At 38.2% G+C, this 26242-nt stretch overlaps 1 protein-coding gene across 50 annotated transcripts in view; it reads left to right on the top strand.

Annotated features, from left to right (window-relative positions):
* PARD3 (par-3 family cell polarity regulator) overlaps positions 1-26242 on the top strand; it is a 717956-nt gene that overhangs the window by 350881 nt on the left and 340833 nt on the right. For all 50 annotated transcript variants that reach the window (XM_028826180.2, XM_077946211.1, XM_028826181.2 and 47 more), the window contains one exon: positions 7091-7269. In XM_028826180.2, the coding sequence (XP_028682013.1) occupies positions 7091-7269 (179 nt within the window). The remainder of the gene's footprint in view (positions 1-7090; positions 7270-26242) is intronic.

The following is a 26242-nucleotide window of genomic DNA, read 5'->3' as shown; positions in this document are numbered from 1 at the left end:
TGATTTACATGGGAGGTTTTTTCATGGAACAGCATTTTCCTTTGAAATACGGACAGAAAAACTGTGGTTATTCAGACTTGAGTGTCTGGCAGAGAGTTTCTTAAGAATGAGTGACGCGAGCCTGTCACTACAAGGCAAAAAATGGGCAGTATTTGTTGCTAAAGATAAAATTCAAACTTTCTAGTGAAAATTAGATTTTGGAAAACTTATGTCCCACTGTGAGCATGACTGCTTCCCAATACATAAAGATATTTCTGATTAAGTTGGCAGAGATATTAACATGTGATTTTCTGTAATAAAGAAATATATCAACATTTGGAAGATTGGCTTAACTCAGTAACTAATATTTTCCAAATGACTAATGTTATGGAATTTTTCGTGGGTAGAAGTTTCATTCAAAATGTGAGACAGACAAATAGATTTTAATGTAACAAAAAAGAAAACTTCACATTCATATTGCAACTGACCTTTGAGAAACCACCACTGGTCGAGTTATGGTGTGGTATCAGAGAAGAAAATCTAAAATTTTCTGGAAAAGCTATTAAGATATTATTCCCTCTTCCAGCTGCATATTTGTGAAGTTTTTTTCCTTTATATACTTTTTCATATGGCAGCTGAGAATGCAGAAGCAGATATGAGAATCCAGATGTCTTCTATTAAGCAAAATGTAAAACATTGCTGCTCTTTCCACTAAATGTGCTTTGTTTTATAAAATACAATTTTCATAAAATTGAGTTGTGTTAACATGTGATGGGTTTTATTATTATTAAAGTAAATTAATACATATTTTAAAGTTGTTCTCATTCAGTCCTAAAATGGTAAATACCACTAGCTCTGCCCTCACATAAACAAAAACTCTTTGAGGCCATCAATTTTTAGAGTATGAAAGGGCCCTGAAATCAGAGTTTGGGAACCACTGAATCTAGTCCTGTTTCTTGCAGGCATGCTTTCCTATTTTATATGTAGTACTTCCTCCATTTAACGATAGATTTTTTCCTTTTCCTATCTTAACATTTCTGAAATTTGGGTGCCTGTTGTTACAATATATGTTTATGGCTAACGTTTCTTCCTCTTCCCAAAATGAAATCATGCTGTGAATTAAAATCAGGATATGATTTCTCAGTGCATAATTCTACTAGGAAAACAACAAAATTCTTCTCTTTTTTTTTTTGAGACGGAGTCTCGTTCTGTCATCGAGGCTGGAGTGCAGTGGCACAATCTCGGCTCACTGCAACCTCTGCCTCCTGGGCTCACGCCATTCTCCTGCCTCAGCCTCCCGAGCAGCTGGGACTACAGGTGTCCGCCACCACGCCTGGCTAATTTTTCTTTTTTTTTGTATTTTTAGTAGAGACGGGGTTTCACCGTGTTCGCCAGGATGGTCTCCATCTCCTGACCTCGTGATCCGCCCGCCTCGGCCTCCCAAAGTGCTGGGATTATAGGCGTGAGCCACCGTGCCCAGCCCAAAATTCTTCTCTTTTAAAAAACTGAAACTAACATTTATATCCTCAGGTAGCTAGAAATGGAACTTAATAGATCTGATTTCATAATTTGTGATTGGTGATTGAGCACTGGCTCAGGAGCCTGAAGTCTTGGCTGGAAAACTAACTTTTCATGTCATCTCTCTAAGCCCCAGCTTACTCATCTGTGACGTGCATTACATGTTTTTCCATGTGTCTAATGTAGTGCCTTATTTAAATTAAAAAATTTCAGATCCCTCCATTTAAGTGGTGGGTTCTAGTACAATGTTACTACACTATATGTGCATGCGTGTGTATGTGTGTGTGAAAACTCCATAAAAATGCCTTATAATTTTCATGCAATCATAAAACCAAGAAGAAATCATAAACCAGTACACATCCAGATGTGTAACAGATATCCATCAGATCTCACGTCACTGTGAGAGATAAAGATGCCTTGCTGAGTCTAAATCGTATGCTGTATGAACCTAGACCTGCCCCGGGGTGGCATGGGGTCTTTTTATTTGGACCTTGATTATGGTGCCTTTATGTACTATGATGACTCAGGTCTTACAGCGCTTCCAACCATAAGAAAACCTTGATTTCAACATCATTATGATGTCGTTTGGCCATCCTTTTATGAGAACATGCTGTTGAGTGACTGACTGACTGACAGGGCCTTGCTCTGTTGCCCAGGTTGGAGTGCAGTAGTACAATCACGGCTCACTGCAGCCTTGAACTCCTGGGCTCAAGTGGTCTTCCCACCTAAGACTCCTGAGTAGCTGAGACTGATGCAGGACATGTGAGCCCTACAGTGGGCCTTAGCCCATAAAGGTCCTTGTCTTTGCCCAGGAAAGAATTCAAGGGCAAGCTGGGGCTGGAAAAAAACAGCTTTATTGAAGCAACCGTGCCGCAGCTCTGTGATTGCTTCTGCAGAGCTGGGGTACTCTATGGGCAGAGAGTGGCAGCCCAGGACAGTTTTCCAATCATATTTATACTCACTTTTAATTGCATGCAGATTAAAGGGAAGTTTATACAGAAATTTTTAGGAAAGGAGTAGTAACTGGGACATTAGGTTATTACCATGGAAATGGTAGGTAACGCCTAGGTGTTGCCAATGGCAATAGTAAACTGACATGACAGCTGGTGAGTGTGTTTGATTGAAAACTTTTTCTGTCCCAGCCCTGTTTTAGTTAGTCCGCAGTTTGGTCTGGTGTCCAAGCCCTGCCTCTGCAGTCAAGTCCTGCTTCCTGCCCTAGGACTATAGCAAAGTTCTAATACAGTTGCCTGATTTTTTAATTTTATTTTTTGTAGAGACAGGATCTCATTGTGTTGCCCAAGTTGGTCTTGAACTCCTGACCTCAAGCAATTCTCCCACCTTGGCCTCCCAAACTTCTGGGATTATAGGTGTGAGCCATTGCACCTGGCCTTGTTGACTTCTTTTATTGGGTTTTGTTCTTTCTCATCAGTGTGGTAATCAAATCTAGGACACCTTCCTGAATTTGACAGTGGACACAAATGTAAACATGGTGCCTGGCATGGGAGCACTCGGTGACGAGGTAGTGCAAATAGGAGATCCAGACTATATTTAATTTAATTTAATTTATTTTATCAATATCACTGAAATGCAAACAAAAAGTTTAATGTTGGAAGAACTCACAAGAAGGGCTGCATGACAGAGCATTCCCTGTAGCATCCTTCACATTGCAGTTTATGTGAACACCACCCTATCCATGAGCTCCATCACCCACTATAAGAGACATCCCACAGGGTCTGGAGCTCCCTCTGTTATCTGCCTCTTCTCAAATCCCCTCTTTCCCCTAGTCCACATTTTATTTCGAAAGCTACAGGTATATAGAGATAAATACTAATTATTTTTGTCTGTCTGTTGCAGACTAACACATTAACAGTGTTTGTGTCTAGTCTGAAGAAGATGGTCTTAATTATTTAATTGAAATCATGTATGCAATGTATTCTCCTGAGGAAAATTTCAAACGCAATAGGGTGAGCGGTTTTATTGTGACCAAGCAAGTTCAGTGTATCGTCCGTGAATTTACTGGGGGGTTGAAATATACTTTTATTTGATTATTTTACTGTAGATATTGGGTACTGCTTTTGGTCCTATGTCTGTGCTATTTTTTAAAGGCCTTCTCTTCTGAGTTAATAGTGCTTCTCGTAGACTTACACACAGATGGGTGACAGGAAGAGGGAGAGAAGTTGAGGTGTACAGAGGTACTTAACAACTGAATAATTAACCCAGTAATTGGAAAGCAACAGAACCTGTGTCTAAGTAACAACATTGTCTAAAAGTATTTGGTCTTTTCCTGCCCATCCCTCCCCATTTTGTTGCTGTTTTGCTTATAGTTTTAATGTGATGATTCTGGAAATTTTGCTTCCTCTTGGTAGAGAACTTTTCTTATAGTAAGGGCATTGTAATATTAATGCACATCGATTTTTAGATGTGTATTTTTGCGACCTTGTTCTGAGAGTGACTATATAGTTCTTATTGGTGTTTATTTTTGGGGGTGTATATTAATAAGCAGCAAAGGCTGTCGTGAGTGTTTATACACACTAAAATCTAGAAATTATTAAAATCCTCATGTTTATGTTTCTCTCAGCAAATTAAGATAGCCACCAACAGTATTAAATTCGGAGTTGACTAAATTTTTGCTCTGGTAATGTTGCTCAGACTGTATTATTATTATCGAATCCTCCTGATGTAGAAGTCAGTGTTAAATTTGATATTATTATGTTTCATATGCTTCTGTTTGCTCTGATAAGTTCTAATTTGCTTTCATTGGAGACTATTGGATTGACAGTGGTTTAAATATAGCCTTCACTGTATATAAATAGCCTGTCTTTAGTTTGGTATCCTCAAGGTTTCCATGTCTTTACCATTGACCAGTGCACCAATGTTTCAGAAATATCCCTCCTAGAATAAATGATGAGTTTACTGCTTCATGGTTAAAGCTATGTCATTAGACCACACGTGGTGGCTCACACCTGTAATCCCAGTACTTTTTGGGGCTGAGGAGGGTGGGTAACCTGAGGTCAGGAGTTCAAGACCAGCCTGGCTAACATGGTGAAACCCTGTCTCTACTAAAAACACGAAAACTAGCTTGTCATGGTGGTGCACACTTGTAGTAGCCTGTAGCTACCAGGAGGCTGAGGCAGGAGAATTGCTTGAACCCAGGAGGCAGAGGTTGCTGTGAGCCGAGATCGTGCCACTGCATTCCAGCCTGGGTGACAGAGCCAGACTCTGTCTCAATCAATCAATCAATCAACCTATCAATAAAGCTGTATTATTAGAGGCTTTAAAACAAATACATCCTAGTTTTTAAAAACAGAGTACTCTAGATGAGTAGATTGCAAAAATTTTCTCCCATTCTATAGGTTGCCTGTTCACTCTGATGGTAGTTTCTTTTGCTGTGCAGAAGCTCTTTAGTTTAATTAGATCCCATTTGTCAATTTTGGCTTTTGCTGCTGTTGCTTTTGGTGTTTTAGACATGAAGTCTTTGCCCATGCCTATGTCCTGAATGGTACTACCTAGGTCTTCCTCTAGGATTTTTATGGTATTAGGTCTAACATTTAAGTCTCTAATCCATCTTGAATTAATTTTCGTATAAGGAGTAAGGAAAGGATCCAGTTTCAGCTTTCTACTTACGGCTAGCCAACCCAAATGTCCATCAGTGACAGATTGGATTAAGAAAATGTGGCACATATACACCATGGAATACTATGCAGCCATAAAAAAGGATGAGTTTGTGTCCTATGTAGGGACATGGATGCAGCTGGAAACCATCATTCTTAGCAAACTATCACAAGAACAGAAAACCAAACACCGCATGTTCTCACTCATAGGTGGGAACTGAACAATGAGATCACTTGGACTCAGGAAGGGGAACATCACACACCGGGGCCTATGATGGGGAGGGGGGAGGGGGGAGGGATTGCATTGGGAGTTATACCTGATGTAAATGACGAGTTGATGGGTGCAGCACACCAACAAGGCACAAGTATACATATGTAACAAACCTGCACGTTATGCACATGTACCCTACAACTTAAAGTATAATAAAAAAAAAACAAAAAACAAAAAAACAGAGTACTCTAAACATAATTTAAATTTTGTCTTATGTTTTTGACTGATTTCACTGAGTTGCTAAGTGGAACTTTTAGTTCTGATTCCAGCTGTTGCAGACTCTTTTCTTCTTCGCTTTGCATTTTTAATTCTGTTTCTTCTTTGCTGTGATGGTGATCATGTTTGCCAGGCTGTTGTCAGTGTTACTGATAATGATCAAGTGTTCACCTGAGTTTAGTATTGATGTTGTTACAGCAATTGCAAGCAAGCTTTTCTATGCAAATACATTTGCTAAAATACTACCTTTCGTGTAATCATATATGTGAGTATATGACAGAAACTACCTGCGGATTAATGTATTACTTTGAGTATTTTCTTTTTTTTTTTTTTTTTTGAGACAGAGTCTCGCTCTGTCGCCCAGGCTGGAGTGCGGTGGCCAGATCTCAGCTCACTGCAAGCTCCACCTCCCGGGTTTATGCCATTCTCCTGCCTCAGCCTCCCGAGTAGCTGGGACTACAGGCGCCCGCCACCTCGCCCAGCTAGTTTTTTGTATTTTTTTTAGTAGAGACAGGGTTTCACCGTGTTAGCCAGGATGGTCTCGATCTCCTGACCTCGTGATCCGCCCGTCTCGGCCTCCCAAAGAGCTGGGATTACAGGCTTGAGCCACCGCGCCCGGCCGAGTATTTTCTTTCTTAAGTAGAAATAATATATTTTCTGATAATACTTTATTGAACAAAAGAAACATTTTATTCAACAAAATTTTTCAGTAGAGCAGCCAAATGTCTAGATTCTATAGATTTTTAAAAATTGATACATAATTTTACATATTTATGGAGAATATGTGATGTTTTGGTACATACATACCAGGTGTAATGGTCAAATCAAGGTAATTAGGATATTCACACCTCAATGATTTATCATTTTTTGTGTTGGAAACATTTCAGATCCTCTCTTCTAGCTACTTTGAAATATACAATAAGTTATTTGTCAACTATGTAGATTCCATATTTTTATTCCAGTAGATATGATTAAAAAGTAGGTGAAATTTGTTTACTTGCTTAGAATCATTATTTTTTAAATGATATATGTGATGATTATTTGGAAATATTGGGGCAATGATCACAGTATTGGTTATTATATTACTCTCTACTGAGTACACACTATATGTCAAGCACTGTTTTACCCCTTTATATTATTTTGTCCTCACATTACCCTGATCAAAGATGTACTGTTTTATTTTCATTTGGGTTAGAAGGAACTAGAGGCAGAGAACAGTTAGGCACCCTGGCCAGGGCCACATAGATAACAAGGAGTGAAGTCCAAATACAAACTTGGGCAGTTTTGCTCAGAGCTGACACTTGACTGCATCTCTTTCACCATGTAGTATTTTAAAGGACCTAAAGGAATTTGTATTTAGAATACTGACCCATTGTCCCCTTTTACGAAAGTGAAATTCTGTTCCTTAATCTTTAGGATTTCCCTGTGTTCTCCTAACATGTAGTTTACCAACATTAGTATCTTATTTTTCAGCGTAGTGCTTTTGTGTTTACAGATATGCCTCTTCATGTTCGACGCAGTAGTGACCCAGCTCTAATTGGCATCTCCACTTCTGTCAGTGATCATAATTTTTCCTCTGAAGAGCCTTCAAGGAAAAATCCCACACGCTGGTCAACAACAGCTGGCTTCCTAAAGCAGAACACTGCTGGGAGTCCTAAAACCTGCGACAGGAAGGTAACCACCTCTGCTTGTTTGTTGCCATCCCTTGCCCCTCGTGACTTCTTGGTGTCCATGATGAGTGTTGTGTCTTGGGTAAACCATTGGTTTCCAGGGCATCTTCACGATGGCCTTTTGTGAGCATGGTACCAACTTTCATATCAAAGTTCAGATAGTCTCCTATTTTATATCACACTTGAAATTTCTGATGAAAATCAGTGCCATGTATCGTATGCACTTGTTAATATATCCATTTTTTGAATAGATTCCATTTCATATCATTAACAATGAAAACAATTTGACACAATATGTGTACCATATAAAGTCCCTTTCTTGCTGTCTCTCCTGGTCTCCTCTCCCATTTCTCCTCACAGGCAGCCTCTTTATTTGCTTTTTCTATGTTCTTACAGGGATATTTGACACATGTATAAGCAAATATTTATATTGGTTCATGAGGTACATTAAGGAACTTAGAACATTATGAACTGTTAAGGATGAAAGTGGACTTCATGGTAATTTAGTTTGACTACCCAGTTGATCATTTTATCCTAAGTCTCCTTGTAAATGGAAGTTTATTGTCTAGTCTTCATAATATTTTATTCCTTGACCTAAATTATTTTAGTCCTTGACCTAATTTATTTAATCTGAATGAAAAAACTTTATTTTAACCTGTTTTGTCTGTTTTAAAAAATTTGTTGGCCGGACATGGTGGCTCCCACCTATAATCTCAGCGCTTTGGGAGGCCAGGGTGGGTGGAACTCCTGGCCAGGAGTTCAAGGCCACCCTGGTTAACATGGCAAAACCCCATCTCTACTAAAAATACAAAAATTAACCAGGTGTACTGGCATGCATGCACCTGTAATCCCAACTACTCAGGATACTGAGGCACAATAATTGCTTGGACCCAGGAGGCGGAGGTTGCAGTGAGCCGAGGTTGCGCCACTGCACTCTAGGCTGGGCAACAGAGTGAGACTCCATCTCAACAACAACAAAAAGCATGTTGATGCTCTTTGTGAGAACCCTTATTGTTCCTTTTCATCACACTTCTCATCTCTTATTTAATGTGCATTTTGCTGAATCTGTCATTTTCACTTTTGAATCTGTAGATGCTCAGTAAACTTCTGTTGAATGAATTAGTAAACATTTTTTTCAGTGCAGCCAGTAATTTAGCACAGTGTATATTGAGGAATGTTGAAGTAATACGAATCACATAAGATTAAAAAGGATGTAGGTTGATATTTGCTTGATTTATTCTTTGCATAGGTATAAAAATACCTGTTTTAAATATTTCAACTTTGTTTTGCATTTCAGCACACTCCTTTCTGTAGTAGTTCAAGTGGAAAAAAAAGTGCATGGAAAACACAGGTTTAAACTGAGAAGAGTCTACTTGGAAAAAAAGTATATTTAGTTTCTGATTTTTTTGAATTATGAACTTAACTTTTAGGCTTAGTCTCCTGAAATACTTTGTTTTTATAGCTGTGTTGAGGAGCCACATTGGAAGATCTTTTCATTAAGATTAGCTTGAAATTTTTGAGGACTTTATCTTGCAGTAGACTATCCAAAGAACCAGAATCCAGTTTATCAGTGGGTCTCGTGTCAGTTAATTTTCTTTTAGAATAGACCTAATTTAATTTACCTGGATATTCAGATGTGCAAACAAGTCAAGTTGGCAGTTAAAAGAAATTTTTTAACTAGGTTTTCAACTGTTTGAAGCATACTGAAGTTTCTTTTCAAGTTATTCAACATCTTGGATGTGTGAGTCCGTTTCAGTTGCAGCAGACAGAACGTGTTTGTATCATAAAACATTTTTGAACAAAAGGGATCTATCACTTAGAATTTTTTTTCTCACAAAATCACTGGAAGGGTTTGCAGAGCAGATCCTAGGATGGTCCTGGAGAACCTTTAAAGCTATGCAGTAACAAACATGTGGCTTGCCTGCGGAGCTACCCTCTCTGCTTTCGTGGTGAAAGAGGTGCTGCAGTCCAGGGACCTGAACTACTCCCATCGGAGCCTGCCTTCTACACACTACACACCGCCCTGCCTCCAGGTGTACTCACCTTGCTTCTGTCATTTGTCAAGCTGGAGACCCACCCTAGAAGTGCTGCCAGTCATAACAGCCCAGGAAAAATCTGTTGCACACCACTATTAAAATCTCATGCTACTGAATCTGAGTGGGTGGAGTCCAGTTTGTATCTAGACCCTTATCTGCAGAAGAGCCTGGGAAATAGAGCATTAGCCTTAAAACCTCTGCAGCACAGAAACACGTTAGGAGAGCACTGAGACCCTCATTGCCAATTAACAACATCCACCTTGTTGACGCAGTTTCATTTTTAAATATTTATTTATTTATTTATTTATTTATTTATTTATTTAGAGACAGGGTCTTGCTTTGTCACCCAGGCTGGAGAGCAGTGGCACAGTCTCAGCTCACTGCAACTTCTATCTCCCAGGTTCAAGCATTCTCCTGCCTCAGCCTTCTGAGTAGCTGGGTCTACAGGCACTAGCCATCACACCTGGCTGATTGTTTAATTTTTTGTAGAGATGGGGTCTTGCTATGTTGCCCAGGTTGGTCTCAAACTTTTGGACGTGGGTGATCCTTCCATCTCAGCCTCCCAAAGGCTGGAATTACAGACATGAGCCACCATATCCAGCCTGACATTGTTTTAAATAACATGCTTCTATCATTGTAGAAAATTTGGCAAACTCGTAGAATAGAACAAAATAAAATTATTCATAACTGCAGAACCCAGCAACAACCAGTATTCACACACATACACGTTGGAGTCATGCTGTGTTCACGTATTCGTATCCTGATTATTTCAACATTATTTTTCATACAATAGGAATTTTCCCTGGTGTGAATTTTATTGTAACTATTTTAATGAGTGTAAAACATTTCATTGTAGGTTGTATTCTGTCTTCTGTCAATTTTGGACATTCATGCTCTTTCTCTTTTTTTCACATTATAATATTTATCTTAAAAATTGTTAAATATTCATCCATCTTTTTGCTTACATGGAGCATTATTTAATGTAGCCAGATGCCCATATTTTCCCTTAGGAAAAGCCTTGATCTACATATATATTTCTAGATGAAGTGATATTTGCATACAATATACTTGAGTAGTAATGTGTAATGAATTAGTCTTTTGAATTTTCTTTGGCTTTACTCTTCAAATACTAATCTTGCTGTCTGCGTTTTATGCTGTTTGTATTTTAGTCTGAGAGCTCATATATAAATATGATTAAATGATATTTTATTTTCAGTTATAAAAAGCCTTCTCATCTTTTCAGTATTCAGATGGAAGGAAAGCATACTTGCTGCTTAGGTACAAAGCATTCAATTTCTTTATTTCTGTGAAGCCCATGAGAGCTTACCTATGCTGTCATGCTTCAAGATGTTATAAATTCTTATGAGTGTGTCGTGGTTCAGGTTTTCTGTGTAAAATTGTGGAAATAAATTAGTTGTGCATTCATAGCCCTCTGATTTAGTGATCTCTAGTGGTTAAAAACAGTTAACATTTTTAAATAACTCAACTTCATAGTTAAGTGGTTTATATTCCTCCAAGTTAAATGAATAAATTATTTTAGAATAATGTTATCAATCAATTAAAATCTCTTGTTTCTAAGCAGGAAAGTTGTATTCTGATACGTTAGAGCACCATCAGGTCAAACTCTCTCCTTTGGTTCAAAACCACAAATGAGAGGTGGAGTCTTCCTTGTTGAAATAGTGGTCATAATCTCATTCCACTATTAGGCTTAGTGGGCAGGGTGTACAGATGATGATGATACTCTATTGCCTGAGAGCCTGAAGAGTCCAAGGGTCCCATGGGCTGCTGGATTTCTGAAAAATTTTCACGCTTTTATTCGGAAGTGAGATGGAGAGGGTAAGGGAGCTGTGGCTTTTTTCAAAGTTATTTGACATACTCACCTTTGTGTCCAGTGTTTTGTGGCTGACTACCTTTTCCAACTGTTTTAGGGAACATTTTGCTCACACTTGGTGTGGAAAGTTTCTTGCTAGAGGCTGTATTTTCATTTGAGAGTAAACATGGTTAATATTTTATCCTGCAGGAGAGTATTTCAATCGGTGTGAATACTTTAATCATCTTTGCCACCTCTTTGGTCTTCCTTATTAAGTCAGTGTTGCTGTGAATATAGAGGCCAGCTAGTCTGTGGAGAGCGTGTGATTCATCCCATCAAGAAAGATGTAATGAGCTCTTAGAAGAATCAGCCCACCATGCAGTGCTGGGGATAAGGACTATGGACTATTTCACTGTGCAGTTGCTACAAGCCATTGTTCCGTCCCTGTAAATAATGAGTGGCATTGTTTTTGTAAATTATATTTCCTTCTAAACAATTAACATAGGTAGACTTAGTATAAAACCAGTTGTGGACAAGTGTCCAAAAGAGATTCTTACCTGATTAGGGAAAGGGGAAGAAGGTAATAAAGGGAACCTATTGCATTGGCATCATTAGCTTCCTTTTCTTTTGATTTTTTAAAGGGAGACCTTGAACTGTTTCTTACCTGCTGGGTTTATTATTTCTATTTGGTTTAGTTGCTTGGCATGTTTGGTATCTTTCCAATACCCCTGATACACACAACCTCTTGTAAGACATGCTTTCTTAGTTATGTCTTTGTCGTCTTGCTTTTCTTTCTATTAGAAAGATGAGATGTTTTGTCTAAGTTTAGGAAATTACTTTTATAAACATTTTTGAAGTATATTTCAAGGTTCCCCAACCTCCTTTTTTCCCCTGATAGTAATACAGCTTGCTCTTTGCATATATACAGTAATGAAGGGTATATAGAAGCAGGGAAATGCCATCAGGCTTCTGTGTCCATGGGTTCTGCATCCATGGATTCAACCAAGATTAGATTGAAAATATTTGGAAAAACAACAAAAAAAGAATCGTTGTGTCTGAACACGTAGAAACTTTCCTTTGTCCTCATTTCCTAAATAACACAGTGTAACACCTATTTACACAAAGCATTTTCTTTGTATTAGATCATGTAAATCATCTAGACATCATTTAAACTATATGGGAGCATGTGCATAGGTTATGTGCAGTACTCCACCATTTCATGTAAGGGTCTTCAGCATCTGTGGATTTTGGTATCTGCGAGGGGTCCTGGAACCAGTCCCCCAAGGATACTGAGGGATGATTGTAATTTGAAATTTTGAAGATGACTAGTAATGACATTTTGATGTATTAACTTTAGGACTTCTGTGGAGCATGGCTCTATACAGATGTTGGCTATTCTTACTACCAAGGGGAACATCCAGGTATAGTTTAATTTCCTGCAATTTTTCCCAATTTCTGCTGTATTGAGAATTTTCCTATGCCTCATAAATATGGCTAGTTTGCATAATGTTATATTATGTGCTGATTTTTTATAGTTAATATTTAACTCTATTTGATGGTTTTTTCTGTCATATGACATTTATTTTTTTGTCAATTTTGTTTGCTTTTATAAGTAACCTTTAGAAGTACCCTTCAGAGAATGTCCTTGTATATCAATTTATGTTGGCATCTCTGATTATTTTCTTTGACTAGATTCCTCAAGTAGACTTATTTGGTAAGGAGTTGAACATTTTTAAAGCTATTGGTAATTGTTTCACATAAATTCCAGACTAATAAAGTATGAAGTAGTTAGGATGTATAAAATGCTCTGAGAAGTCCTAGATAGGATAGGAGTGAGGTTGGGGGTGGTGGTGAAGGAAACAAGCAGCTGGTACTATTCCTGAGTTCCAGAACTTACTCTCTCACTAGATAGCTTGAGGGTTCTACATGAATGCGTATCAGAATTACCTGTAGACTTCCAAGAGATGAAACACAGGCATTACTCACACCAACAGATTCCTTTACCCACTCCAGAAAATTTGTGTGTTTCCTTAAAGCGCTTCTGTGGTTTTCAGGGCTCAGTCTTTTTTTTTTTTTTTTTTTTTTTTTGCCCCAGAACGTCGGGTCTAGCTGAAAACAGAAAGTGTGGTTACATTTTAAGGGAGAGGAAATAGAAGTATAGTCATGCCTCGCTTAATGACAGAGATACATCCTGAGAATTGCATTGTTAGGCGATTTCATCCTTGTGTGAACATCATAGAGTGCACTTACACAAACCTCGATGGTGTAGCCTACAATACACCTAGGTTACATGGTATATCCTGTTCTTCTAGGCTGCAAACCTATACAGCATGCAACTATACTGAATAGGCAGCGGGGACACAATGCATTCGTATTTAGATATTTGTATATCCAATATATCTAAACATAGAAGAAGTACAGTAAAAATACAGGATTTTAATCTTATGTGATCACCATTGTATATGTGGTCCATTGTTTATAAGAACGTTATTATGGGGTGCATGACTGTATTTTTTTTTTCTTTTGAGATATCTTCTCTTTAAGCTAATTTTTCTATAATAGCAGAATAGAATCTAGTACATTTGCTGTATTTGGGTTTGTGACATTTCACTTCCTCTCATACTTAGATTGCACAAATGTATCATTTTTTTTTTTTTTTTTTTTTTTTTGAGACGGAGTCTTGCTCTGTCGCCCGGGCTGGAGTGCAGTGGAGCGATCTCGGCTCACTGCAAGCTCCGCCTCCCGGGCTTACGCCATTCTCCTGCCTCAGCCTCCCGAGTAGCTGGGACCACAGGCGCCCGCCACCTCGCCTGGCTAGTTTTTTGTATTTTTTAGTAGAGACGGGGTTTCACCGTGTTCGCGAGGATGGTCTCGATCTCCTGACCTCGTGATCCGCCCGTCTCGGCCTCCCAAAGAGCTGGGATTACAGGCTTGAGCCACCGCGCCCGGCCAAATGTATCATTTTTAAATGAAAATTAAATTAGAGTCTTTTAAAAGTCCTACAACTCATTGAATATTGAATGTTGACTATCAATGCAAAAATAGAACTGGAAATATTTTTCTAGATTGAACCCTTAATAAAAACAATGTTTCTGTCTACTGTTTCTTTCAAAACCCCTTTGTTTCTTCTTTTCCTTCCCTTCCTTTTCCCCTTCTCCTTCCCTTCCCCATTCCTTTCCCATTCCTATTCCTTTCCCTTTCCCCTCTCCGTTCTCGTTCCGTTCCCTTCCCCTTCCTCTTCTGCTTCCTCTTACCCATCCTTTCCCCTTTTCTTCCCTTCCCCTTCCCCTTTTTCCCCCTTCCCTTCCCCTTCCCCTTTTTCCCCCTTCCCTTCCCCTTCCCCTTTTTCCCCCTTCCCTTCCCCTTCCCCTTTTTTCCCCTTCCCTTCCCCTTCTCCTTTTTTCCCCTTCCCCTCCCCTTCCCCTTTACTTTCCCTTCCCCTTCCCATTCCCTTTTCCTCCCTCCCCTTCACCTTTCCCTTCCCCTTCCCTTCCCCTCCCATTCCTTTCCCTTTCCCTTTCCCTTTCCCTTTCCCTTTCCCTTCCCCTTCCCCTCCCCCTTCCCCTTCCCCTCCCCCTTCCCCTCCCCCTTCCCCTCCTCCTTCCCGTCCCCCTTCCCTTTCCTCCCCTTCCCCTTCCCTCCCTTTCCCCTTTTCCTTCCACTTTCCCTTCCCTTTATCCTCCCCTCCCCTTCCCTCCCCTTCCCTCCCCTCTCCCCTCCTGCTTCCCCTCCCCCCTTTCCCTTCCTCTTCCTCTTCCTTTTTCCTTTTTCTCCTCTCCTCCTCCTCTCCTCCTCCTCTCCTCCTCCTCCTCTCCTCTTCTTTTCTTTTCTTTTGCTACTGTCTGGCTGTGCTCTATTGCCCAGTCTGGAGTTCAGTGCATGGCTTACTGCAGTTTCAGCCTTGTGGGTTCAAGTGATCCTCCCATCTCAGCCCATGGAGTAGCTTGGACTACAAGCATGGACCACCCCACCCAGCTATTTTTTTTTTTTAAGAGATGGGGTCTCACTATGTTGCCCAGGCTGGTCTTGAACTCCTGGGCTCAAGTGATCCTCCCATCTTGGCCTCCCAATGTGTTTGGATTACAGGCCTGAGCCACTGTGCCTGCCCCAGTTTGACTTCTTGATTTCTGCTTCTCATTTATTCTTTCTAATTTACAAGGCCAACTGTCATATTAGTAAATTTGAAAGCACTATTTTATTTCTAAACTACGTTTTTAAAAGTTTATTTTTTTGCCTTTATGCTCTGTTGGATTTGAAGAAGATTATTTTAAAACACAAAATACACTTGACCAGTTGGCTGCTGAGAAAAGTTGTTTATCGTTTGGTTATTTGTGAGCCAAGCATAGCTTCCAGCATTATGGTAACCATCCAAAAGCTTAAAGGATGAGATGAGATAGTTCTTTAGCATCACAAGTCCTCCGTGACAGACCTGTAGCTCTCTTTAATTTTCTGCAGCATTAGTTTCAAGGGAGATCCAGCTGAGAGTAGACTTTAAACTATTCTGCTGCAACGTTTGTATTTCCTATTAACAGTGTCTATATCTATAAATTTTACCCTTCTATTTTGCATATTAAAATATCTTAATTTGAATACAGCACATTTTTGGACTTTCAGTTATGGTTATAATTATTTCTACAATAGGCAGGGCTCACTGAGTTATTGATAACCTCATCTCATCTATTTCTATGCTACATTAGGAATACAGTCTGCCTTCATATGCTTTAAATATTTTGTGTTCAAAGTGATAAAATCCTAAGGTGTTACTGATAAAATTTTGGAGCCTGGATGTGATATTTTTAGAGTTCACAAACTACTACAGGATGCAATATTTTTAGAGTTCACAAACTACTATGGGAGTATAAATCCCAAATAAAGTCAGAAGCCTTCTTGTGTGCCCTCAAAGTTGCATATATCACAGAGAGAAATGAATATGTTATACCCGATTGTCTTGACTTAGGGGAGAGGACCAGGAAGTATCATTGGTTAAATTGTATGGAACAAAATTTTGTGTAGTCTATATACATTGAAAAATATTTTAATCTCATTTGATCTCATTTCATCTTTTTATTTATTTTTTTTCTTGAGATGGAGTCTCACTCTGTTGCCCTGGCTGGAATGCAATGGCGTGATCTCAGCTCACTGCAACGTCTGCCTCCGGGTTCAAGCGATACTCTTGCCTCAGCCTCCCCAGTAGCTGGGATTACAGGCGCTTACTACCACGCCTGGCTAAGTTTTTGTATTTTTAGTAGAGACAGGGTTTCACCGGGTTGGCCAGGCTGATCTTGACCTCCTGACCTCAGGTGATCTATCCTCCTTGTTCTCCCAAAGTGCTGGGATTACAGGCGTCAGCCACTGTGCCTGGCTTCATGTTTTTAAGCTAGTTTCTATTTTTAATTTTTTATAATTTAGCTTATAAACCTACCTATTTTCAGTTGTGAAGTTAGATCTAGTCCCTTCAAGTCCTGTTATTAACAAGTAGAGTATCAGATGGATTGCTGCGACTGGAGCACCTGTTTGCATTCTGAGGGCTCTGGCTTTGAGCATCCTTTCTTTTAATTTTGCATATATTCCTGCTACTGTTATCATCTGGGCTGCCTTTGGAGAAATGTGTTCCAGTCAACATTTCTCGAAATTTGGTAGTAGAAATGGTTGCCATTTATTTTACCTCTAAGCCATAACTGTTTTTGTGGTTTTAATATTTTCAGTAATGATAACCAAGTTGTTTTTGAATACTTGCTATTCCTAGGCATTATGCCATGCTTGGTATGTTACATGTTATATATAATTTAATTATACCTATGCCAGAAGTATAGGCACTGTTGCTGTACCCATTTTATTGGTGAGCAAGTAGAGCCCTAGAGAGTTTAAATAACTCACCTAATAATTCAACCAGCTGTTAAATGATAAAGTTATGATATAAATGTGCTGAGTTCTTGTGGCTGGATACTTGCACTTTTGTTTTTACTTTTTATTGGGGCATCTTGTTGCAATAGCTGTTTTATTTGCACTTTATGTTTTTTTGTGGGGGGAGGGGAGAGTAAGGTTTCAATAGACATTACTCAAATTCCCTGAATCACATTTTCTAAAATTGTAGTTTTTAGCCATAAATGGAGGACAGAAATAGTTTCCTTGAATATTAATATCCTGTTTATAGAACATGCTTTTTCTGCTAATGAGGTTGTAGAGAGGAACTCAGGTCTTTAGAAGTTTGTGCCATCCATTTCTTTACTCTCAGTGCTTCCCATGTGGCAATGTAATTCTTCACAAAAGTCATTACTGTATGAGAAACAATATGTAGGATAAGATTATGATAAATGAAAGTAAACACTTTCTACATTAAGAAAAAAAGTATCTGTGGAGATAGTGTACCTGAGGAGGCACTTTCACAATTAAAGGGAAAGCTAAGGTAGACTGTACCTATGGACTTTCACAGAAATTACCCAATTCTTCTGCTCATCCATCCAGTCCATTGGAGTTTGGATTGTGGGCTGAAAAGTGGAAGGAAGTGGTAATTATCTTACATTGTCAGGCTAGTTATATGTGATGTAAATCTCTTCATTTTCAAATTGTAGTAATTTATTTAAATATATATGTGTATATATATATTCGTTTTTAAATTCAGATGAAAAATATTTAGATAAATATAAAATATTTATGATGCACATCTAAATAATGTATAAGACTGTAGGTATTTTGGAATTAGGCAACCGCTATAAGTATTTTACTATCTCTCTCCCTCTCTCTAGCATCTGTTCCCTTTTTTTTGTATTGTGCATAGTACTCTTGATGCAAAATGCTATTGTTACTTATAATTTTAGTTTTGGAGCGTACATATTTAGAGTTGAGCATTTTTGAAAGAAAATGAAATGTTGGGTATTTCTTGCCTTCAAAGTTAAGCACTTTCTAAAATGTTTTTAAATTGTTTCAGATATAAATTTGTTTTTCAGAGCAGCTTTAGTCAAATGTTGCTCCTCATGTTTAGTGTAGTGTAAGAAAGTGAGTCAAGAACTTCAAAATTTAATTGGACCTGAAATATTTATTTATTTATTCTTTCACACACTTACCCTTCTTGTTTTAAGGAGTATAGGTCAAAAATGGTGGTCCCATATTCTCCATTCCTGCCCACTGCTGATAGTGGAATGCTGGTGGTTCTAGGGGAATTCCAGGACCATGCTGGCCCTTATGAAATACTGTGCAGGAAAGCAAGTGGAGGCTGTGGTTAGTGCAGCTTTCCTTTAGGCTCCATCCTTCAGTTCCTCAGAGTCCAAAAGTGGAAAACATTTTTGTAATTTTTTATAAATGTTAAACTCCCCCCATCTATCTCCTCACCTCTTTCTGCATGTTTTCTTAGGATAAAGAAGATAATCTAAGTAATACCTGGAAAGAGATTTTCTTTTTTTTTTTTTGAGACAGGATCTCTCTCTGTTGCCCAGACTGGATTGCAGTCATCCAACTGTTGCTCACTACAGTCTCAAGCTCCTGGAATTAATCAGATCTTTGTATTGTAAAACAATTTTAGGCTGGGCACAGTGCCTCACACCTATAATCTCAGCACTTTGGGAGGCCAAGATGGGAGGATTTCTTGAGGCCAGGAGCTTGAAACCAGATTATGAGCAACATAGTAAGATTCAGTCTCTACAAAAAATAAAAAAAATTAGCCTTGTGTGGTGATGTGTGCCTGTAGTCTCAGCTACTCAGAAGGCTGAGGTGGGTGGATCACTTGAGCTGGGCAGGTTGAGGCTTCAGTGAGCTATGATTGTGCCTCTGCACTCCAGCCTGGGTGACAGAGCGAGGCCCTGTCTCCCACAAAATAATAAAGAAAACTTAAAACAAAATTAAAATATTATTTTAAGAATGAAATGAGACAATTTTAAAGCCAACATTTTATGTATAATCATTCTTAACACTGTATAGTATTTCTTAGTGAACCAACCATCTCTATGAAAATATAATTTGTGATCAAAGATTATATCATCGTTTTGAATTCAAGAAATGCCTTCCCATGTGTTGGGATCCTTGTGTAGCAGTGACTACATACCAGAAATTATTGTCATTACACGCCTAAACTATGGTTCCATGTTAGAGTAAGAATGAGAAGTTGGAAATTTTATTACTCATGATTGAATGGAGGCTAGGCTGGTGGTGCACACCTGTAATTCCATATTTTGGGAGGCTTAGGCAGGAGGATCATTTGAACCCAGGAGTTTAAGACCGACCTCGGCAATATAGTGAGACCTTGTCTCTCCAAAAAGTTAAAAAATTAGCTGAGTGTGTTGGCTTACATCTGAGGTCTTAGGTACTTGGGAGTTTGAGGTGGGAGGATCACTTGAGCCCGGGCGGTGGAGGTTGCAGTTAGCCAAGATTGTGCCATTGCTCTCCAGCCTGGATGACAGAGTGAGACCCTGTCTCAAAAAAAGAAAAAGGAAATTGAGTGAGTAGAATTTGGGCATTGAGGTGGGTAGGTGTAACCATGAGAATAGGTTGCCATCCTCATCTCCACAATTTATGTGTTACCATTTCTGCAAATCCCTGTTTCTTCTCTGAATCAGTAAGAGGTTAACCTGGCTGTTGTCTCTAGCTTGTTCCTTCCAGCTTTAAAATGCTGTATCCAGAATTTTTCATGGCTTCCTTCTCTGTCAAAGTGGATTAGGAACAGCTGAGGAAATTGGTTCAAACAAGCACCCTGGATGTGCTTGAGTTTTGCTAATCTTTCTCTTCTCCTTGGATTCCCTGCTTGGCTCTCTGGACAGATCCGGTGGCTTCAGAGAAATCTGTGCCCCTTTTAGTTTGATCAGACCTGCGTCTCCAGGAGAGATTTTTGAGCAATCCTTTTTCATATTGGATCCCTTTATGTTCATAGTCTGATACAGATCCATACTCCTGCGATTATTTTTCTTGTTTGATTTATAAAGACCATTAACAAGATACTGGCCAGTCTGATTTTGCCAGTGTATCAACTTGAAGGGTTTGCTTCCGTGACAGGAATTGTATTTGGAAACTTAATTGTAATTTTCAGATTCTTTCTAATATAGAAATTTTTCTATATTAGAATTCCACCACGAAAATTTTTTGGCATATTCAGCATTCTTGAGTTTCTCACCAAATTAAATGAATTTTATTATCTAGAAGATACTGAGTATGTATCAGAATGACTGGAAAAGGCATTATCAAATGTGGAGAATGATATAGTTCATTTTTCAGGTCAGAATGAGTTTTAAGAACTATGGATAATACCTTTAACATTTCAAAGGAAAAATCAGTAAAAATTTGATGTGTGTGTTAGGATATTTTATTTTGTATATTATTAATTTGTTGGATAGTTAATTTGCTTGGATAGATTATTTTCAAATTGTTTTACTTATTCCTGTTCAAAACTTTAACTCAGTTGAAAATTGGCTGGGCACGGTGGCTCACGCCTGTAATCCCAGCACTTTGGGAGGCCGAGGCAAGCGGATCACCTGAGGTCAGAAGTTCGAGACCAGTCTGCTGAACAGGGCGAAAAAGCCTGTCTCTACTAAAAATACAAAAAATTAGCCAGGCGTGATGGCGGGCGCCTGTATTCCCATATGCTTGGGAGGCTGAGGCAGGAGAATTGCTTGAACCCTGGAGACAGAGATTGTGGTGAGCCGAGATTGAGCCACTGCACTCCAGTCTGGGCCACAAGAGTAAAACTTCGTCTTAAAAAAAAAAAAAAAAAAAAGAATAAAAAGAAAGTTGACATTTAAAAATGAAATATTACTTAAGAAATTTGAGCTAAATTGGTGCTACAGTATGTCTTTTGGCATTCAAAATCTCTGGATTCTGGCCAGTGTTTCTGGTTGCAGGCTCCACCATAGTTTAGCAAACTATTTATTATCACTAATGATCCCAATGTGGTTGTTTTGACAACAAATGTATGGATGTTTGAGTTTCCTCTTTGTCTTGCCATAGTTCTGTTATAACAGCTTTATAAACACATACTCTTTCCTTTGTCTTTTCCACACCTCTCATTAATAGTTATTAAGAATGTGGGGGAAACATGTTAGCAAAAAGGAAAAGTAAGATGTACACATGTACCAGTGCTGATTTATGTGCTGGATACTGGCTTAGGAATTACAGATAATATAGGGACAGATTGCTTGGCATCAGTTCTACAACATTAGGCATTACATGTAGGAAGTTGCTTTGCTTGGATTTCAAATATTGCTTTTTAGTTAGTTCATTATACTTAGGAATAGACGTGCACCTAGGGTAAATGATAACGAATACTGTGTTTGGAATAAAAGCCTAGATTTCCTTATTTAAAGAAGAGTCTTAATAGGCATTTAGTTTATTTAAACTAGTAGCAACTGCCAAATTTTCTGCCTTCATTTACAAGTTGGTGATTAAACCTGCTTTTTGTGTGTGTGAGTCATTTTATTTCACCCTTATCTGTCTCTCTTTTTTTTCTGTTTCTATTTAGTTTTTAGAAGATGAATGAATGAAGGTCAGAAAGTACAGATCATATTTATAGATCACCTTCTGGTTGTTATCTTCTCACTTTAGCTATGGCATTGCTTCCAAGGTCATACTCTGGTGTATCCATAAGGAGGTACAAAAGATAAACTCCTGCCACAAAGGCAGTAAGGAGTCTGCTACATTAAATCAGTAATATGATTGCTGATAATTTTAGCAAGCTTCTTGTAATTAAAATTATTCTGGCCGGGCGCAGTGCCTCACACCTGTAATCCCAGCACTTTGGGAGCCCAGGCGGGTGGATCACGAGGTCAGGAAATCAAGACCATCCTGGCTAACATGGTGAAACCCCGTCTCTACTAAAAATACAAAAAATTAGCTGGACGTGGTGGCGGGCGCCTGTAGTCCCAGCTACTCAGGAGGTTGAGGCAGGAGAATGGCATAAACCCAGGAGGCGGAGTTTGCGGTGAGCCGAGATTGCGCCACTGCACTCCAGCCTCTGCAACAGAGCGAGACTCCGTCTCAAAAAAAATTATAAGCCATTATTATTAATTTTACTTCAGTCTCCTAATTTTAGATTAAATATCCTGAAAATAGTTCCCTTCGTTTTTTGTGTATCGTTTCCTGGAGAAATAATTAAGTAGAACATTGAATTTTCTTTTACCGTAATTACAGTGTTGAAAAATGTGAAATGTAAAATCTTAACATCTCATGGGCATATTTGAAACCATATGATACATGGAGGTTCTGAATGAAATGTATATGCATTGAGTATTTTGTATTTCAAAATATGGTATGATTTCTCATAATTCTTTAAAAAATTGAAATTTTTGCACTGAAGTGAAGTGGAAACATAGTTGGGTTTCCTATGCCAACATAGAAATGTTTATTACTTCTGTAATGTTCATGAAACCCCAGTTCTGACTTCTGCAACATAGGGATATAGTCTTGCCAAGAAATCTGACCATCAGCTAAATAGCTGTTTCTGGGAGATAAAGCCTTGGAGTTGCAGCTTAGTATGCCGGGAATGAGCTTCTATCTCAAGGCATTGGGTGGGTTCTACATGATTTTACTGAATTGTAATAAGCTTGGTGAGGGCTGAGGTGGGAGAAGACACTTACTTTCCCTACCCTGAAAGAGATTTTCTCCATAGCCAGGATACCACTACCAGGGAGCAGCAAATTAATATGCATTTCCCAGCTGGAGTGGCTTTTTGACACCTGATGCTGTGGCGGTACATTTAGATGATAAGGAAAATCCCTGATCACAGCAGGAACATCTGTTTTTTTCTGGCAAGAAGGAAAATTTCCCACCTAGCACAAAGCTGAGCGGCTATTTGGGGCAGCCTCATAAGTGGAGGATTAAAGTTATAATTTAAAAAAGGGAGAATAATTTCTTATGGCATTTTTCTTGTATAATCTTTTAGATAAAGTAATAATTCTAACAAATTTGTGACATTAGTAAGTTTTATAATCATTAGAATTGTGTATATTTGATTTAAAATTTTTGGTTTATAGTTATAATTTGATTCATAAGTGAGTGTATATAGTCTTGAATAGACCAGTTACGACTGCCATATTTTAACAATTATTTACACTAAAGCAAATATTTTCAAATTGAAAATAGAGTGCATGATGTATATTTCAATGGACAGTGGTGAGTATCTAGTATAAATTGTGTTGTAGAAAATATTTAATACATTGTATGCTGCGATGTTTATCATAAATAGAGACACACAGCTTTACAGGCCTACAGTCCTTGTATGCACTTGATACACATTGTATGCAGTAGATGGTGAACTAGATTTGTGGCCAGATTTCAGGATTGGGAGGAAGAAACATGACTGAAACGCTAGTAGGCCCTGCATGATGCTGTCAGAAATATAACAAGTATGTTGATAGGAATTAATAGTGTATTTTAAAAATTCTTCAATTGATTGATAATTCAAGATTGCTGTAAATAACTGCAGTTTTCATACATGATACATAAGTCAATATATGGATTCATTATTGATTTTACATGAATTAGGAAAATTGCTTTGTTATGAGAGTGAACGCCAGTTTTAGTTTTATTATCCATGAACTCAAAGTTGATTCCACAATTATAAAATTGTGGAATTCTTCAAATGTAGTGGAAAATTGCAGACCTTGCTATCTTCAGCCGTTCTGTCTCTTAATCTGATTATTGTGTGTTGCTGTGCTGCAGGTACTGCATGTCATAATTGACTTACATGGAGAAACAGTGTACTATTTTTTCTATGCGATTGGAAATAATCACATTTGCCAGAGACATCATATGCTGTAGGTGTGACATGAAATTGAAATAGGCATATAACAGTGGTATACATCTTTTAGTATAAATCTAAAAATACAATCATTACATTTCACCGAAAATACATTTTACTAAAGTTTATCTTAATACCTCTTCGAAGTATTCCCTAAACAATTTTTAAAACAACTTATCAAAATATTCTTTTAAAATTCCAGGATTCTGAAACCATGTGAAATAGGCAACATAAAAAATATTCATGAAAAAGTCACCCAGGTTGGTGTAAGCCACTGTGCTAAGTGCTTGGGTTTAAAGGTGAATGATGATTTCCCCAGGCTTCCCTGTAAGAGTAGAAATAGCAGTTTTTAAAGTTAACTAAATTATAAGTTAGAACCATAATTAAAGTAAAATTAGAACAGAATGGTAACAGAAAGCATGGCATGATTAGTTCTATTGAGAATCAGGGACTACTTGTTAGAAAGTAGCATTTGAACTGGGCTTTGGAGAATGTTCAGTATTTCTATAGGAGAAATGATATTGGAAGTCCAGGTCTCAAAGAAAGCAAGAATGAAGGTGAAGAAATTTGTGTGGCACAGCAAGCACCATTGTCTGAAATTCCCTCTGGTCTACCTACAGTGTTTGCTGGAGGTTTGATGTGACCCAACATACGTTTTAGGAAACTCCTCTGCCAGAAAGTGGTGCAGAACATTTTTAGAGAGGCTGCGACTAGAGCCTGTGTCCAGTTAGAAGGCCACTGTTAAAATGTCAGGTCAGAGACAAGCTGATCCTGAACTAGGTTTATGGCCGAGGACCAAAATCAGCAAAAATGTTGGATCAGTAAGACCTAGAAGCTGTGGAGATCAAAGATGGAGGAAAGAGAGTAAAACTAATTCTAAATATTTTAGGGAATGGTGCCTGAGCAAAATAGGGAGCTCAGTTTCGAGGTGTCTTTGGGACCTCTTGTTGGAAACTGAGATCATGAATTCAGGAAACAGTTTCGTTTTCGTGACTTATGCCTGAAAGTTGTCAGGGTGGGATGTGGTGAAATTGTGCAGTTTTTGAGCTTGTCCAGAGAGGTAATACTCAGCAGTTCATAGAGCTAACAAGACCATTTACGGGAAGAGGAAAGGTGCCATAGATTCAGGAAGGAGCAGAGGGGTGGGTACCAGTAGCATACTGGATTCCAGACACCAAAAGGTGACAATTGTGTGGAGCCTGATCTCTTCATTTCAAAAGTAGACTCGTTTTCTTTTCAAGTGGTATTTTGTCACTATGCAAATATCCAGTTATCTATCAACTCTTAAAATGGTTTTAGTATGGTTATCTTTGCCTGAATTAATTATTTCATTAGGAATTGAAAATGGTCATGTTTCTAATTCTGTTATTAGTTCTATTTCTATTATTTGGCATTCTTCTGAAAAGACAAGTTTCCCCTCATCAGCTGGTACTGTTGATGTCTCTGAAATACAGTTCCTACTGAAAAGAGAGGGTAGATTTTAAAAAATACTTTTGGTTTAATTACTCATTTTCTAAGTAAGCAGTTGGTGTAATAATCACCTCAAATGGTGGGAAATGAGTATGAAAGCCTGGTCCCTAGTCAATGATAGCCTCGATTTTTATTTTTGACATAAAAATTATACTTGCATTTCAGTGTACTTTAAATCCTCCTTCTCTTTGTAGACACATAAGGTTCTGTCACTAATAAATAAGGTTCTGTCGTTAGTAAGTTTACCCTTTATGACTTACCTGAATTTCTATGATTTATAAAAAATTCTTATCAGAATAAGCTTATATCTATGGACTATCATATGAAACAGTATTTCCTTTCCTTTTTTCTGAAGCTTAAGTTTTAAGGAGAGACTTAGTATCTTGAGATATGGTGAACTTTGGTTTCTAGTTTGCTTCCTTAGTTTTTTGTCCATGTATTCTCCTTGCCATTTCTATTAAAAAACAAACAAACAAACAAACAAAAAACTTGCTGCTAAAGTTCCATCTCGCTACTGAGTTTTTAAAGATTTTATTTCTTGCAGGTTAATTCTTAAAGTTTATAAAGTTTCATGTCCAAAGTTTATGTTGGTAAATGTTTATCAATTTTTTTTTGTTTGAACATATGTCCCAATATTGACATAAACCCAAGACTATGAATTCATTTTTAAGTTTTAGTCCCTGATGGAACTCATGAAGGAAGAGCAAATAGTATCCTGATCTATAACTAAGTTATACACACTGCAAACCTATTCTATTGCACTTTTTTGTTTCTGTGTTTGTATTGAGTGTTCATATAGTTTAGCACATGAAGAGTAAGTATCAATCCCACATGTAATACTTATAGCCAGATTACTCTTAACAGTGTTACTAAGGACAATATGTTAGTACTTCTAACTTGGTGTACTGAGTTAAGTGGATCCAACTAACGGTAATATTTTACT

This window comes from Macaca mulatta, chromosome 9 (genome assembly GCF_049350105.2).
Source record: "Macaca mulatta isolate MMU2019108-1 chromosome 9, T2T-MMU8v2.0, whole genome shotgun sequence".
NCBI classification, from domain to species: Eukaryota; Metazoa; Chordata; class Mammalia; order Primates; family Cercopithecidae; genus Macaca; species Macaca mulatta.
This window is presented reverse-complemented; position numbering and strand designations above follow the sequence as displayed.